Source organism: Lynx rufus, unplaced genomic scaffold, assembly GCF_022079265.1.
Source record: "Lynx rufus isolate CCGP_SWC_20201006 ecotype Redwood Valley unplaced genomic scaffold, mLynRuf1.p SCAF_17, whole genome shotgun sequence".
Classification (NCBI taxonomy): Eukaryota; Metazoa; Chordata; class Mammalia; order Carnivora; family Felidae; genus Lynx; species Lynx rufus.
In genome coordinates, this window is record NW_025814831.1 from 5697540 (window position 1) to 5714581 (window position 17042).

The 17042-nt window shown below is 66.9% G+C and overlaps 1 protein-coding gene across 3 annotated transcripts in view; it reads left to right on the forward strand.

Annotated features, from left to right (window-relative positions):
- BEGAIN (brain enriched guanylate kinase associated) overlaps positions 1–17042 on the forward strand; it is a 28125-nt gene extending 11083 nt beyond the window's left edge. Inside the window, exons 1-6 of one of the 3 annotated variants that reach the window (XM_047080091.1) lie at positions 5348–5464; positions 9493–9654; positions 10518–10584; positions 11762–11869; positions 13810–13893; positions 14946–17042. In XM_047080091.1, the coding sequence (XP_046936047.1) occupies positions 10534–10584; positions 11762–11869; positions 13810–13893; positions 14946–16295 (1593 nt within the window). In that variant the 5' untranslated portion in view covers positions 5348–5464; positions 9493–9654; positions 10518–10533 and the 3' untranslated portion in view covers positions 16296–17042. Of the gene's footprint in view, positions 1–5347; positions 5465–9492; positions 10268–10517; positions 10585–11761; positions 11870–13809; positions 13894–14945 lie in introns of those variants that run through there. The other 2 variants (XM_047080089.1, XM_047080090.1) reach the window with 2 other exon arrangements.

Below are 17042 nucleotides of genomic sequence, written 5' to 3' on the forward strand. Positions count from 1 at the left end.
GCACAGAATGGGGACCGAGGGGTTGCTGAGGACTCCTAGCCAGCCCTACGCAGGCTCCCAGAGCCCTGCTGTTTAACTCTGTTCCTCTTTGGGGGCCAGAGGCCTCAGGCTTTCTCCCAGTGGGCCTTTCCAGAAAGGGCTCTGTCCCGAGACACGGGCACCCCCAGCACGTGGCTGTCAGGCCTTGCGTCGCACCTGCCCTGCACCAGCTCTGGGACCCTGAGGAGGAGGGGCAGACACAGCCCCGGGACCCCCACAGCACCCCCTGCCCCGTGAGGCTGAGAACAGGATAGCGAAGAGGGCTTCTGGCCCGGTGTCCAAGAGGCCTTCCTGGAGGAGGTGAATAGACTGAACCAAACAGCGGGGAGGGGATGTGCTAGGCAGGAGGGGCAGCATACGCAAAGGCTCAGGAGTGACCCTGAAGCTGCTCCGTGCACTCGCCCGGGTCACCCCGCCGTGCCCCAGCCCTGGGCACACCTGGGTCTGCCCAGCCGCGTGGGTTCACCAGGCCGCACTGCCAGCTCCCGGCACGTGGCTCTGCCTTGGCAGAGAGAGCGGGAGGCGGGAGCAGGGCTGCGGCCACCTGATAAGGTGAGGAGGGCCGAAGCGTTCCTGCCGTGTCTCCGACTCCGGGCACGAGAGGGCGTTGGAACAGCCATGTCACCAGGGCCCACGGGGAAGCGGGGAGGATGGCTGGTTCCACTAGACAACCTCCGTCAAGGGGCCGCCGACAGAGGGTAGGACCGGGCAGGTGTTGAGTTCCAGGAGTCTCTACGCCTCCCGGCTTGAGCCGGTGACCCCTCCTGGCCGGGGGCCCCCAGCTCGGCGCTGTGACAGTCCCCTCCCCCAGAACATATGCATCGGCACACACACGCACCTGCGCATATGACCTTCCCCGGGACTTTTGCACAACAGCTTGGTGGCCGTGGTGACAGCCTGGCCTAAGGTCCCCATCTCCATGCACGTGGTGCTGCTGGTGTCCTTGCTGCAGGGGTCGGCTGAGGGCCCTGCTGGGCGGTCACAGAGTCACAGAGCAGTCCCAGCCAGTGCCTGAGCTCTTTTCCTCCGGGGAGAGACTCAAGGACCCCAGGGGAAGCTAGATGGCCCCGCCCCACGGGGCTCCAGGCCCACCCACCTCCCTTGGCCCCGCTCAGGTCGCCTCGCCTCTTGGCCTCCAACTCCTGCCTCCCTCAGGCCGGCCACGGTCGGCCCTCACGGGCCCTGATGGGGGGACGGCTGCGCCCAGTCGTGACCACACTGTAGCAGAGGTGGTTCGATGAAAAATATAAAGTTCTGCAGTTTGCATTAAAATCTGTCATCTCAACATTGGGGAAAGAACAGTTGACCTGGCATTGAACCCCAGCAGGGCTGTGTGACCTCAGAGGTACCCCGTGCCTTGATTTTCATGAATCTCAGTTTCCCCATCTGTAAAATGGGCATAGTGCGCACCTCCCTTACAGTCTGTGGGGTGGCCTGGGACTAGATGCGTGCACTGGGGCAGGGTGGGCCCCCGGGAGGCTCTGGGGGTGCTGGCTGATCCGGCCAGGGTGGGCTCCCCCTAGGACGGGGAGGGTGGAATTGGCAAGGCGACCATCGAGGTCAAGAGGAACAGAGGAAAGGCTCTTCTGTGACAGGCAGAAAAGTGGTGGCCGCTGAACACGGCAGGGGCCGGGGCACATGAGGGTCTCCGAGGTGGGAGAGGGGACACGGGGTCCCGTAGGGATCATCTCTGGCTTCTCCCGTGGAAGGCGCGTGCACAAAGCCTCCTTCGGGGACTCGCCCCGGTGTCCACGTGGGACACCCACATCCCGCGGGTCCCAAGGAGCCGCCCCGGAGTCCGTGCGGGGCGAGTCCCGAGTTTCACACGGGGGTCCCAAGGAGCCGACGGGAGGCCTCTCTGGGAAAGGGCGAGCAAGGGAGGCTAGTCCCGCAGAGTAGCAGACAGGTACCCAGGTCGCTGCCCCCTTGGGAACCAGGCAGAGCGGGGAGGGCAGGCTGTCCCAGGGCGCAGGGGCCTGAGGCAGAGGAGGGGTGGGCCTGGAAAGAGCTGGGAGAGAATGTCTCTGGCCGAGGGACCAGCAAGGACCAAGGCCCTGAGGCAGGCAGGGAGGGCTTAGGCCGATGCTTGGCCAAGGTGAGCCAGGGGCCGGGCAGTGGTGACTCCGGGGGCACGGGGCCGGGACTTGGGGCGCATGATCATGGGGGAGTTTGACCAGAGGCAGCACGTGGTGTAGCCAGGTCTCCTGATGAGCCATCTGGCTGCTGGGGGGGAGGTGGGAACGCAGGGGGCACGGGCGGAGCGGGAGGCCCCAGGCACCAGTGCTTGGTGACACGCAGGAAGCCGACTCAGCCTCTGTGACGCCCGAGACGGGCGCTTGGCCACGACCGATCCCTGCCCCGGGGCCAGCTGGGGCGGCCGGGGTGTCGGGGTCCCCGCCACCAGGCCCCGGGTATGGAGGAGTTAAACCAGAGCGGGAGGGAGTCAGCGCGATCCTGGCAGAGGGGACACGGGGACAAAGTCACCAAGATGAGAAGCTGCCTACAGCATGTGAACTGCTTGGTGCTGCTGGAGCGTGACTGCTGGGTGGGGCCTGAGCTCTCCGAGCCCAGAAGACAGGCTGTCCTGGTGGGGGGGAAGGGCGTGCCGCGGGGACACGGGGACCCAAAGGCTCATGGCATCCGGGAGCTGGCAAGGCCGTGACTCACGCAGCCGAGGCGCATCCTCCATCAACCTCCCGCCCGGCCCCACCTCCCCACCATAGGCCTCGGCCCACCAGGGACGGGTGTCACCGGCCCACCACGGCGCACCTGACCGCGTAACCTTGTCAGCGCCGTGGAGCAGGGAAGGGTTTTCTCCTGGCACCCCAGGGCTCCCGGAGCTCTTGTGCCCCTCCCCCCATGCCCAGCGCGGCCCACGGTGCCATAGACATCAAGGGGAACAGAGAGGGCAAAGAGCCCAGGCCAGGGCCCCAGGCGGCCCTGAGTGATAGAGGAGGGGCAGTCTGAGCCTGACGGGGACCTGGGGACTCAGGGAAGGGAAGCAAGGACGTTCCCGGGGACAGCTGCCGGGACTGTAGGTGTGAGGGTGGCCACATCGGGGGGAATCAGACAGGAATGGAGAGGAGGAAGGGCCTGGTGTGCGGGGCTCAGGTGTGGCCAGGCACGGCCCTGGCCCCCTTCCTCCCCCTCCCTCCACCCTGGACCAGGTCAGAGGCAGACACGGGTGCCCGCAGCCATCCGCATCTGTACGGTGGGGGTGATGGCGGCGTCCCTCCCAGACTGAGACGAGGTGGGAGAAGTGCCCACGGCCCCGCAAAGCTGGCCCGGCCACCCTTCGCCACCAGCTCCCCGAGTCAGCCGCTCCCTGGGAGAGCAGGCAGCCATCGCTAACGTCCTGCCCTTCCCAGCTGCCCCCGCCCAGGGTCCAGGTTGCCCCCCGGGCCCATCTCGTCTTGAGAGACACACAGGGGCAGGGGCAGCTGTTCCCCACGTGAGGACACCCGCAGCCCCGAGGGGAGCCCAGGATCGGCAAGGCAGGTCGGCTCCAGCAGCCGGGGCCAACTCTCTGTCCGTCTGTCGGCCCGGCGGTCACCAGGCCCTTCTGCCAGCGAGGCTGGGAAGGTGGCCTCGTGTGCCCAGCTAGGGGTGACACCGTGTCTGGTCATCCCTGGGGCCGAGGCTCTGCCGTACGGGCTCCCGCCGGGGGCAGTCACTGGCCCTGTTGACAGCCGCCGGCCGGCCAGGAGAGCCGAGTGGGAGACAGCTAACGGCCTCTTCCGCCGTCTCTCCTTGGCAGGCCCGTGGGCAGGGATGGCCGTCCTGCCGCAGGCCCGGCGCCCCGCTCCCCACTGCTGTTCTTTCGCACAGGTGCCCAGGAGGGGTGGCGGCCCCAGGAGAGGCCAGCGGGGGCTGTTTATCTCACCCACGGCCCAGACTGGCTGTGCCGTCTTGGGAGACCTGCTTAGCCTCTCTGGACTCCCGTTTTCCCAACCGCAGACCGGCGGTTTCTGGATGCTCTCCGGGGCGCTGGCCCGTCCTGCCCTGCTCTGCTCACTCAGCAGCATGGGGGTCGTTGGCGAAGGGCAGAGGCTGGGGCTGGAATTTCAGGGTCCCGTCCACCCAGAGACCAAGCCAGCGCCCTGCCCGCCGCCCCTCCTCCGCAGCTCAGGAGACGGGGCCAAGGGCAGCCCATCTTACAGATGAGGAAACGGGGGCTCACGGAAGCGGTGACCGGTGCGCAGAGCACAGCCCAGGGCCGCGAGCTTCCCCCCCCCCCCCGCGTCCACCTCAGCCCGTCAAGTCGGCGCTCAAAACCTTTTTTTGGGGGGGGGGGCGGTTTGCAAAATTTTATCCTTAGTAAATTCTTTTCTGCTTTTTCATCCTCACCATAGGAAAGGTGACAAATCTGGGAAAATATAGAAGAAAATTTTCAAATTACCCAGAATCCCACCACCCACCTGTAACGCCGTTAACATGTCTTTCCCTACCTTGCTTCCTGTGGATATCGGTCTACAGATATTTTTAAATGGGATTATACCGCACATTCTCTTAACCCCCGTGTCTCTAAGCATTTTTTTGGAGCCTGATTTCTGGGGCTGCTTCCTATGATCAGATGTCCGCTTTGGCTCTGGGGCCCGCAAGGCCACCAGGGCGTCCCTGGAGAGACTGCACTGGGGGGAGGCTCCCAAGCAGCCTTGGCGGGGGCTCTGATGACTCTCCAGTGGCCCCCAGCCGGGTGCTACCCCAGCAGGGCCAGGCAGACCTGGGTCCCCCCCTCTCACACCCACCCAGCGGATTCTGTTCCCCTCCAGTCCCCCCACTGCCAGATCCAGACAGGCCACGGGCAGAGTGGGGTGACAAGGGGTCCCAGGGAGGGTGAGGTGGGCCCTGCCCTGGACCCCTAACTTCTGCCGGGTCCCTCAGCCTCTGAGATGCGCCTCCCCTGTCCACACACGAGCCCATCGCAGTGTCCCAGCAGCGACGGGCATCACACTGTCCCTCCCCTGTCCTTGCCTCCTAGGGCCTCCAACCAGTGGGTCCTGCCAGATGGGAGCCCAGAGCGGTAGGGCCCCTGCCCCCCCACGACTCTCCTCTGAAGCTGAGACCTTGAGGCGGGCTCGCAGACGGGGACCCTGCCACTGGCGGCACACGGTGCCACCGCCGAGCTCAGGCAGCCCAGGGGCCGGCAGTTACGCGGGCTGGGCGCCCCCACGCTGGTTCCCGCACCCCTGCCCTGACACCTTGCTGCCAATAAGGAGCGTTCCTGTCCGGTGTGGGCGGGGGCGGGCTCCACATCTCTCTGTGTCTGTGCCCACGGTGGGCCTGGCGTGGCCCCCGCCCCCGCGCTGAGCGGCTCTGTCCTCTTCGCCTACAGGCTGCGCAGCCCCTGGGTGCCCTCGTGCCTCGGGCAGCCCCGCATCCTGCAGGGCCGACTGGCCAGGTCCTCGCCCTCGCTCTGGGACAGGTAACATACCTGTTGTCTCCCCGGTTCCTTGGTGTCTCCGCGTCTGTCCCCAGACGTCCCTCCCGTGTCTGCGTCCACCCGCCCGAGACAGAAGGGGAACGCGCACATCCTCACCACACCATCCCGTGCCACCCATCTCAGAGGCGAGGCCCTCGACGCCCCCCCATCCCACACCCCCTGCCCCAGCCAAGGGCTCTGTCCTTGGGCTCAAGTCTCCCCCGAGGGTCCAGGAGGGCTCCTGGTGGAAGGCAGGCCGGGACCGCGCCGCGGAGGAGGCCTGCCCCGAGCGCCCCCGTCATTCCTCCCTGAGAGGCCAGAAAGCACTCCCAGGGGCTCCCCGTGGGCCAGGAGGAAGCAGGAGCCCCCCACTCAGCCACCCACACCCCCACGTCCTGATCTAATTCGCCAACTTGCAGGTCAAAGCGAGGGGGCCTCGCCAGGCTCCAGTCTGAGTAGGGTTTCCTGAGCTCCCAACCTGGGAGCGGTGGCCCTTCCCCGGGGGGCATGGCACTGGCTGGTCTGATCACAAAGGACTTCCACACCCTCCCCGTGCACCTGCTACGGGGCTGCTTCCAGATGCCAGGGCCCCCTAAGCCAGCTTCGTGCTCAGGGGGAAGCAGGGGCTACTGAACCCCGGGGCCCCGAGCAACCCCCCAGATTCCCAGTAGCCTGGAAGCCGCGCACCCACATGGTACTCGCCTCTGGCATCTGATGACCCGGGGTAGCGCACGGACCACAGGGACAGCCCGAGCGCCCCCTGGGTGGGTGCACACATCCCTGTTTTACAGCCACGGAGACCGAGGCGGAGGGCAGGCAGGGCTCGGGTCAGTGTCCCGGGAGGGGAAGGCAGTGGTACCACCCAGGTGGCCGCAGACCCGGGACGCCCGGCCCGGCACCTTTCTGGACCAGGCTGAGGAGGGGACATGTCCAAAGCTTCTGAGTAGCTGATCACCGGGACTTGGGTGACCAGCTGTGAGGCGCAAGGGGCAAGGAGGGGTCACTGTGGCTTCTCGGAGTCTGACTGGGGACTGAGGGTGGCTATGCCCTTCTTGGGGGTGGGGAACACAGAGGGCAGGGAGGGTCAGCATTGAACGCACCGTGCGTGAGGTGGGCCACGGGGCGGAGAGGCCGGTGGACGGCTGGATGCGGGGGGCGGGGGAGCCCCCCGTGTGGCCTGGCAGGGAGGAAATTCAGCCTGAGAGGTGCAGGGAGGGGCTGGGTGCCGACCAGGGCCCTGACCGTCAGCCCGGGCAAAGCCAAGTTGTCTGCAGACTCAACAGAGCCAGAGTGGCAGAGATGGGGGGAGGCGTGGTGGCTCCGGTGGCGGGTCTGGGCGTCTGCTGTGACTTCGGGGTCAGAGGTGTGTCCGGGGGCAAGGAGGGGCGGGAGCCAGGGGCCGGGGCGCTGGGGGACCCGGGCTTGGCCAGGGTAGGGCTCAGGGACGGGTGAGGGTCAGTGGGACAGAGCCGCCCCAGCATGTCCGGAAGGCCAGCGGGGGCCAAGGGGGAGGCGAGGCTCGAGCAGGCCAGCTCGGTGAAGGGCTTGTCTGCTGAGGGGGAGGCCTTGGGCGGGGACCCACGTCACAGCCCTGTCATGCGCTCGCCTCGTCGAGGAACCTGTTCCGTGTTCACTGCGTGCCTCCCTCCAGACCGTAGGCTCTGCGGGGTGGGGACGTTTGTCCTACTCGCTGCTTTGAGGGGCCAGGAGCAGGGCGGGGCGGGGCCGGAGGGGGAAGGAAAGAGGGTCTGGTAGGGGTGCACGTGTGGCTGGGTCACATCAGGAGTGGGCAATCTGCGTGACGGCAGGGTTCGTGCTGTGGCGGCAGGTGGGTGGCCACGGCGAGGGAGGGACGGTCACTGGCTCTGGGTGGCGGGGACGGGTGGCCACTGAGGTGGACACGAGAGTGGATGGCGATGCTCCCCTCTTCCCGAGGGTGCAGACCCCACCTGTACCCTGTGACAGAGGGCTGTGGGCAGATCGGCAGTCCCCCCGCAGGACAGCTGATTTCAGGGGCTACTGCCCCACCCCCTCCCCGGACACTGTGCCTGCAGGGGGCCCGGATGACATGGGAGAGTCCCCAGAGAGCCCGCCACCCCACTGGGGAGAAAGGCTGGGGCAGGGGTTGAGGACAATCTGGGATCTGTAGCTGCGGGGTGCTCGGGGTGGTGCAGGCAGGCGTGCTGCCTGGAGGAGGTGGCTAGACTTGCGTGGGCAGCCGCGGGCACTGTGCCTCAGGGCTCTCTCCTTGACTGACCGTCTGCAGCCTCCCTAGAGATTGACCCCTGTGAGGGCCTGCCCCACTCTCCACTGAGGTTCTCAACACATAGGCAACTCTTTATTTTTATTTATTTAAAGAATTCGACCTGGGCAGGGATCCAGGAACGTTTCATCAAGATTTGCTGGGTGTGCGCCCGTGGTAACATGAATGGCTTCGTACACGGAGCCCCGAGGCTGAACGAGGAAGCCTCCTACCTGCCCCCAGTTCCCCTCGCTCCGATGTGGGTCTCAGAGGTCGGGAGAACACAGGCTCTTGCCCGAGGTTCCACCGCACCCCCGGGCAGGGGCAGGGTTCCCAAGCCCGGGCACAGTCCAGGTTTCCAGGGTGACGTCTGGGGACTCCCTCCCAGGCCTGCGCAGCGGTCTGGAGCGGGCACTGCTCTTCCCGGGCAAACCGCGGGCCCGCTCGGCACCCGCCTCAGACCTGGGCACCTCTCTGGGCAGAATTTAAGATGGGGGCAGTCCCCTCTTTCCAGGGGGCAGCTGAGGCCTGAACAGAAGGATAGCGGGCAGCCTGGGGGGCGGGGACCAGCAGCAAGTCTGTGTGCCCGCAGACCCCCGCCCATGCCGTGATGCCAGGCGGGCCTGCCCCTCTACGGGCTGCACCGCCCCCGGCTTCCTTGTCACTGAAGTCCAAGGGGGTGACAGGGAAAAGCGCATGCCCAGAGCACCGAACAGCGCTGGGGTCCCAGCTCGGCCGGTGGGGGACTCCCAGCAGAATGCACCCCGCCCCCCGCAGCCCCTTTGCCTGCAGGAAAGCAGCCCTCTTGGCCCCACTATTAACGCTGAGGCCTTGTCCCCAGCTGCCCGCATCCGTGTGCCCAGCCTGTAAAGGGAAGCGTGCACCAGGTCAGCGTGTGCTCAGGAGTACCTACCGGCTCTGGAGCTGGGAGGCTGCCCACAGGAGGGTGTGGCCCCTGCCCCCGTGGAGCTCACGGCCACGCCCCAGACTTCCCCCTCCTGCCTTTTGCCCAACTGTGGAGCGGACGGCGTGCGGTCCGTGGGCGATCCTCCCGCGTCTCCGTTTCCTGGGGCTGGGGGCTCAGCGTCCTGGCGTCCTGGGGGAGCCCACGAAGTCTGTGGAGAAAACAGAGCCTCAAGAGCTGGGGCCGAGGCTCTGGGAGGCTTCCCGGAGGAAGGGGGACCTGGGGCAGGCCAGGGCTTTGCAGACTGTCCGCCGCCGTGTGCAGCTAGCTGGCCACTGTGGCGGAGGTTGCCTGGGCACGGGGCTCACGGGCCCGTCCTCTCCCAGGCCTAGAGGTCACACAGCCAATTTGGGGTAGGGAGGCCCGGTCTACGGGGTGGCACTTCCGCCGCGGGACCTCAGAGCTTCCCCACCCGGCGCTGTGGAGGTGCAGAAGGGGGGTGGGGGGGACCTTGCAAGCTGTGCCGTCCAGGGGTCGGCTCGGAGTCAGAGAGCCTCGGGGGCCCGATGAGCGCTCCTCAAACCAGGGTCCTTTAGCCGCCCCAAACACTCTCCAGGTTCGGGGGCCTGCGTCTCTCCTCCAGGGTGACTGCGCCAGGGACTGACTGACTTGCGGCCGAGGGCCAGACCGCGTCTCTGGCCCCCGAGGGGCCGCCTGCCGCCGGGGGAAGGGTCCGAGGCGTGCGCGCGCGCGTGCGCGCGCACTCGCGTGTGTTAAGCGGCCGGGCGCGCACGGTGCGCCCCCACGGCGCCGCGGCTGGCCCGCTCGGGCTCCGTTTCCCGCGCTCAGCGCCGCGGCCCGGCCCGCCGCCGCGTGTCGTTGCAGCGCGCTGCAGGAGCAGAAGGGCGAGCTGCGCAAGCGGCTGTCCTACACCACGCACAAGCTCGAGAAGCTCGAGACCGAGTTCGACTCCACGCGCCACTACCTGGAGATCGAGCTGCGGCGCGCGCAGGAGGAGCTCGAGAAGGTCACGGAGAAGCTGCGCAGGTACGGGGGGCGGGGCCGGGCGCGCGGGGCGGGGCCCCGGGATCCGCCGCCAGAGGAGCCCCGCCCCCTCCTGAGCCGTCGACCCCGTTCGCAGATGTGGAGGCCGAGGCTCAGTCCCGCTTCGTGCCCAGCGCAGCCGAGTCAGGCGGGACGTGACCCTGGGTCTAGCTACTGCCAGGACAGGCCCTTCCCAGGCGCCCCTTCATCCTCTGTTCATTCCTTCTCATGTATTCTCGGTGGGGCAGCAGCATGGCACACGCAGCCATCTCCAGACCCCTCCTGGCCCACCGGGGCCCTGGCCACCATCCCCTGGGTCTCTGACAGGAAAAGGACGTGAACCAGTGTTTAGGGACCGTTGCGTTGAGTGGCAGTAGGGAACACACGGAGCCCCTGTTTCCCACCCAGCAGCGGCTTCTGCCCTCCCCGTCCTCCAGGGGGAGCCGTGTTTTAGCCACCGTGTGTCTCTAGCGCTCCGTCTAGGGCCCGTGGAGTGGCCAGCCGTCAGCCTCTTCCCTGCTAACCTGCTGTTGAATGTAAATCCCTTAGCCAGGCTTGCAAGAATCGTGTTTAAATGTGAGTACTGGCTCCGAGCAAGGACCGGACAAAGTCACTTGTGAGTACAGGCCTTCCCTTCTCATCTGCAGGGGGTCCTTGACCCTGGCCCAGGAAAGGCCTCTACAAGCTAGCTCTAATCAGATGCCTTTTGCTGCGTGGAGAGGAGCGAGTAGCCCAGGGTGGGACCAGTGGGTGGGCTCCGGGGGCCCGCGTCCAGCCCGGCCCTGCTCAGCAGGCTGTGTGGCTGTAAGGGGGTCGCGGGAGAGTCAGGCCTGGCACCGCGGTGACCCCACTGTCTCCTGTTCCAGGATTCAGAGCAATTACATGGCGCTGCAGCGGATCAACCAGGAGCTAGAGGACAAGCTGTACCGCATGGTGAGGCCGCCACCCCCGCACTCCCATCCCGGAGCCCTGGTGGCGTGCCCACCGGCCTAGCTGCCTGTGCCCTTGCGTGTGCGGGAGCTGGGTCACAGGCCTGGTTTCCTGGCCTGCCCCTCCCCACCGCGGGGGCTGGGTCGGTCGCGCCCCTCTCTGCAGTGAATGGGGGCGGACGGGGGCGGGGGGGAGGTGCTCTCAGGACTAGCAAGTCACGGGGGTTCCCAGCTGCCCCCTGAGCCTTCGCGGCACATTGCAAGTACCCGACCCGGAGGTGTGAAGTAGGGCTGTGGGACGGAGGACGTGCGCCATGGACGTTGACCCTGCTTTAAGGGTCAGCCCGGAGGCCCAGACCTGGGGGAGCAGAAGGATGTTGGAGCCCGACTGTACCCTCATGGGGACGCCCCGTCTTCCTGTGAGGAATAAATGAGACAGTGTCCGGTCCCAGCACGGGCAGAGACCCTCCTGGAAACACTCACGGCCACCGCAGGCAGCCCCCCGAAGGGCTGCAGCTTCTGTATGTTGATCTGGCTGTCGAGATCCGTTAGGAGCTGGGACGGTGGTGGAGGCCTCCGGGTCTGGCGGGGCCGGCGTCAGGGAGGGGCCAGCCCAGTTCTGGCATCTCCCCTCCCTCAGATAGGAGCTTCCTCTCTTTCTAGTCTGGTCACGAGCTTGTTTTCTTTCTGAAAGTCACAAATGGGTGTTGAGCACCTGCCTGTCGTAGACTGCTGGCAGAGTGGAGACGGGCAGACCTGGAGGCTGGGCCAGCTCTCCTCGGGGCCCTGGACGAGGGCCCTTGCCCTTCTGAGCCTCAGTTGGAGGCTGAAACTGGATGGGTTCGAGGAGGGGAGGGCAGGGACGGGGGCCAGGCTCTGTGCAGAGCGCAAGCCATCCTCCCCACGGGCTCCTGGGAAGCAGGCGTTGCTGTCCCCTTGGCGGGATGAGCAAGAGACCCAGGGAGGCAGTGACTTGCCCGGGGCCGTCTGGCTTGTCGGTGATGCAGCGCAGGTGGACTTGAACCTGCTGCTCTGTGTTCTTACCCCCCCCACCTTCCTTGGCCTTGCAAACACCTCATCGTTATTTACTGCAAGAGGGCCCCCGAGAGGTCTAGGGGCTTGAGGCTCAGGCCTTGGCTGGCCACCGACCGGCTCCTTCCCCCACCCTCCGCTCGCCCCAGGGCCAGCACTATGAGGAAGAGAAGCGAGCGCTGAGCCATGAGATTGTTGCCCTCAACAGCCACCTGCTGGAGGCCAAGGTGACCATCGACAAGCTGTCGGAGGACAATGTGAGTGTCGGGCCACTGTGACTCTGGGGGCCCAGGCCCCGGTGCTGTGGCCTCCAGGCTTGAGGGGCTGGCGCAGGGGCGGTGGAAGGAGTGCCTGGGCGGTGGCGGAAGGACGGGCTGCCTCGCCAGACATCCGCTGCCTGGAGGGTATCCAGGGAGACCCTCCTCCGCGGGAAGGAAACAGGGCTTGTGGTAGCGACCCCTGGGCCATAGTATCCCATTCGAGGCGGCGCTGCCTGACCCCAAGTTTGGGGCATGCTCACTTAGGACTCCTGCCCCGGCCGGCCCCAGCGGGCATCAGAGCCATGTGGCCGCCCTGATTGCGCGGGCCCCGTGGGATGGGCCCAGCCATGCTCCAGGGACGCGTGACAGCTGACCACACATTCCCTGATGAGTGTCTGCCTCTTGCCAGGCCCCCCTAGGCTCCGAGAATATGGTGCGAATGACACGGGCCAAAAAAACTCCCTGCCCGCATGGAGTTTACCCCTGAGTGGGGAAGGCAGAAAATAAGACGGATACGCAAACCATGCGGTTGGTAAAAGTGCTAAATGCCGCAGAGAAAAGTCACGTAGGTGACAGTGCTAGGGAGTCAGGGTGCTTCTGGAAGGGGCTGCTACGTCAACACCTGAAAAAGGCCAGAGAGCGGGCCACGGGCACCTGGCGGGAAGAACCGGAGTGGCAGAGGTGGGCCCGCAGGAACAGTAGATGGGGCCCCCGGACACAGGCAGGGGCCCAGGGTCCGAGGTCAGAGAGTGAACAGGAGGCCACAGTGTGTAGGCTCCTCTAGGAGTCTGGGTTTCATTCTCAATGAAGTAGGGAGCCACTGAAGGTTCTTGAGCAGGGGATGGAGGAGGCCCTGGACGGCTGAAGGGCCTGCCCGAGAGGCAGCCAGATGGCGGGGTCTGGAGTTTAGGGCAGAGATCAGCATATGCCTGCGGTTCAAAGCCACAGGTGGGGTGAGATCGTCCGGGAGTGCAGGCAGATGAGGAGAGTGGAGGCCCAGCGGCCCAGCAGTGATGCGGAGGCAGATCTGGCCGGCCGGGCAGCGCTCACAGCCCTCTGAGGCCAGGGACCTCAGCTGTCAGCCAACTGTGCCCCTCAAGGAGACGTTGAGGAGTCTGGGGACCCAGGTCCTCTCCACTTTGCGGGCCAAGTTGGGGACGCAAGCCTCGGCACAGGTGGTGGAGGCGGGGGAACCTCCAGGAACGGGGTGGGGGTTGGGCGGCTTGTCTGAGCGGCAGGGCACCTGGTCCCGGCTGAGCGGAGACTGTGGGAGCCGGCGGATCTGAGGGCCCGTTGGTGGACCCCAGACCCCTCACTGTCGGAGCCCTCCTCGCGGAGGGTCCCCGGGTGGGGGCGGCAGCGAGAGACCCAACCACAGGCACATGCAACAGAGATTTACCAAAGATGAAACCGAATCCCCTCGAGTCCTACTGTTTGCATCTGTTTTCAGCTCAGGAGGCTGAGCCGGTCCCTGCCCGGACCCTGGGTCGCACAGGCCCTCTGCCCCAGCATGCCCTGACCCTCGCCTGGCCCCGCAGCCACCCCTGGAAGCAGGCCACACTTTAAGGATGGGGGTGGGTGGGGCGTAGAGCAAGTCTGACACGTGGGGAGCCGGGGGCCGCAGGCACATTCCTTATCATTCCACGCTGGCACTCTCCACGCGGTGGGGGAACAGGGAGCCCCCCTGAGAGCTCAGGGGCCGATGGAGGCCCTTCCTCCACCACTGCCCCCCCCCCCAGCCCTTGTGGGAGGCTCCCATCCGGGGCAGCGGCAGCTCCAGGTCAGAACCGAGGCCCCCATTCTGCAGGCGAGGGCGTGAGTCCCAGAGAGGGTTCCCCCCCCCCCCCACCTGGTCTCCGTGTTGGGCGCCGGGCGCCGGGCGGCAGGGAGCTCGGCCAGGGGCGAACCTGCACCGAACGCCTTCTCTTGTCTTGTAGGAGCTCTATAGGAAGGACTGCAATCTAGCGGCCCAGCTGCTGCAGTGCAGCCAGACGTACGGCAGGGTCCATAAGGTGTCCGAGGTAACGTGAGCCCCGCCCCAGCTAGGCCACCCCCGCCCCCAGGACTGCTTCGGGCTCCTTTCCTACAGGTCCCACCCCAAGGCCACTTCTCGCCCTTGACGAGGGCAGGCGCCGGGTGAGCCTGAGCTCCCCCGTCCCTCCTCGCCCCTGCAGGTATCCTGGCCTTTCTGGATCCGGAGGAGGGGCGGGCTGCCCGCCCGCCCCCAGTCGGGACAGCCTGCCCGTTCCCGTTGCTTTCCTCTGGGGGCTGCTCATTGTCCCTGCTCCAAGACCCCTGTCCGCTGAGCGCTGATGGGGGCAGAGGGGCCCTGTGTGAGCCTCACAGAAACCCCGTGGTTTGGTTTGGGCACAATTCCGGTGCCCACTTGCAGAGGCGAGAAAGCTGGTTTCACAGTGCAGTGACTCGGCCGAGGCCACAGGGCTCCCTGATGCCCCAAGCCAAGTTGGCCCATGGCCCCTCACCCCTGCCAGGCCGCCCCCACCTCCGCACGCTGCCCTCACCCAGGCCTCGGTCCATGTCCCCTCCTCCCCGGGCCTGGGCCATGCCTAAGACACTCACAAAATAGATCAAACAGTAGCAGGACGTCCCTACACGGCACCAGGTGCTCGTGCAGAAACCGCTGGGCACCTGGCCCTGGCCCTCAATCTGTGTTGCATCTGTTTCTGAGTCTGGCAGAGGCCTCATGACCCGGCAGGGGTGCCCCCGACAGACCTTGGGGCTGGGAGAGCCAGCCTCTCAGTGGAAGGAGATGAGGGGGGCTGTAGCCCCGAGAAGGGCCCGCGTCAGACCCTGGGTCCGCCCTCCAGGCGCGCTGGAGCCCAGTTCGTGTGGCCTGGGCAAGTGGACGGGGGTGCTCCTTGGGCGAGGCTCAGGAGCTTGTGAAATGCAGAGTCCTGGGCCCTGGCTCTAGCCGGGGCAATTTGAGAGGCCCTGGGCGGGTCCCTCTTGGTCTGCACGCCTGTTGCTCAGGGTCACGGCTGCAGGTGCCGGGCTGACTGCCCAACCCCCCCCCCATCCCCACCTTCCCCTCCTCCCCCCTGACCCGTTCCAGCTGCCCTCCGACTTCCAGGAACGTGTGAGCCTGCACCTGGAGAAGCACGGCTGCGGCCTGCCCTCCCCACTCTGCCACCCCGCCTATGCCGACAGCGTCCCCACCTGCGTCATCGCCAAGGTGCTGGAGAAGCCCGACCCCGCCAGCCTGTCCTCCCGCCTGTCTGACGCCTCGGCCCGCGACCTGCCCTTCCGGGATGGCGGGGAGAAGCCGGGCCCGCGGCCCCCCTACAAGGGGGACATCTACTGCAGCGACACGGCTCTCTACTGCCCCGAGGAGCGGCGGCGCACCCGGCGGCCCAGCGTGGACGCGCCCGTGACCGACGTGGGCTTCCTGCGGGCCCAGAACTCCACCGACAGCGCGGCCGAGGAGGAGGAGGAGGCCGAGGCGGCCGCCTTCCCCGCGGGCTTCCGGCACGAGGCCTTCCCGGGCTACGCGGGCTCGCTGCCCACGTCCAGCTCCTACTCCAGCTTCAGCGCCACGTCGGAGGAGAAGGAGCACGCCCAGGCCAGCACGCTCACCGCCTCGCAGCAGGCCATCTACCTGAACAGCCGCGACGAGCTCTTCGACCGCAAGCCGCCGGCCGCCGCCTACGAGGGCAGCCCGCGCTTCGCCAAGGCCACGGCCAGCGTGGCAGCGCCACTGGAGGCCGAGGTGGCCCCGGGGTTTGCGCGGACCATGTCGCCGTACCCCGCCGAGTCCTTCCGCTTCCCGGCCTCCCCGGGCCCCCAGCAGGCCCTGATGCCCCCAAACCTGTGGAGCCTGCGGGCCAAGCCGGGGACGGCCCGGCTCCCCGGGGAGGACGCGCGGGGCCAGTGGCGGCCCCTGAGCGTGGAGGACATCGGTGCCTACTCCTACCCGGCCACCGCCGCCGGCCGCGCCTCGCCCTGCAGCTTCTCTGAACGCTACTACGGCAGCGGGGGCAGCCCGGGCAAGAAGGCCGAGGGCCGCGCCAGCCCCCTCTATGCCACCTACAAGGCCGACAGCTTCTCGGAGGGTGACGACCTCTCCCAGGGCCACCTGGCGGAGCCCCGCTTCCTCCGGGCCGGCGGCGACCTGAGCCTGAGCCCGGGCCGCGCGGCCGACCCGCTGCCCGGCTATGCGCCCAGCCAGGGGGATGCGGAGAGGCTCGGGGTGCAGCTGTGCGGGGCGGGCGGCAGTCCCGAGCCCGAGCACAGCCCCCACAGTTCCAGGGACTCCTTGGAGCCCAGCTCCATGGAGGCCTCCCCGGAGATGCACCCCGCCGCCCGCCTCAGCCCCCAGCCGGCCTTCCCGCGGACTGGTGGCTCGGGGCTCAGCCGCAAGGACAGCCTCACGAAAGCCCAGCTCTACGGAACCTTGCTCAACTGAGCGCCTGCCTGCAGGCCGCGGCCAGGGGGCCCCCGCCCACCCCCCACCCCCCCACCCCCGGGCCCCGAGGGCACAGCTCGCCTCCCCCCTAGACACCCGTCCTCCCCAGTCCCTGCCAACCGGGACCCTCTCTTCCACCCGACCCAGTTGAGCCTGAGCGGAGGACCCCTCCCCCACCATCCTGTCCACCCCAGCCCCACCACGGTGGAACGTTTTTCACACACCAACATCCTTCCCCACCCGAGATGAGCATCCCCCCCTTTTATAAAGTGAAACTATTTTTATAGAGAAAAAGGGTCTTTCTTAACGCACTTGGCCTCCAGCTCCCTGGACGGCAGCCTCGGCGTTTTCAACACAAAGCTCCTTTATTTTTTGGGGGAGGACAGCGGGGCCTGCCCCTGGGAGGGGAAGGACGGTGTCCTGTGGAGACACCCCAGCGAGCCAGTGACAGGGGAGCCCGTAGCTCTGTCCGCGAAGAGGGGAGGTGGACCGGGTGGGGGGGATGTGAAATGTTTCTAAACTGTTTTCGCCGTGTGACCGACACACCGCCCCAGCTCTCCTGCGGTCCGTAGTCCCGAGTGGGGCCGGTGCTCGTCCCCCAGCGTCCCGCTCCCCGGCACCACCTCGCTCTACCTCAGACGTAATGAGGCCCTCGGACCCCCAGTTTCTGTGGCTTGCTCTCCCGTTGTCTGCGATGCATGCCCTGTCTCGGTTAGTACTGTACTTTCGTTCATTAATAAAAGACAT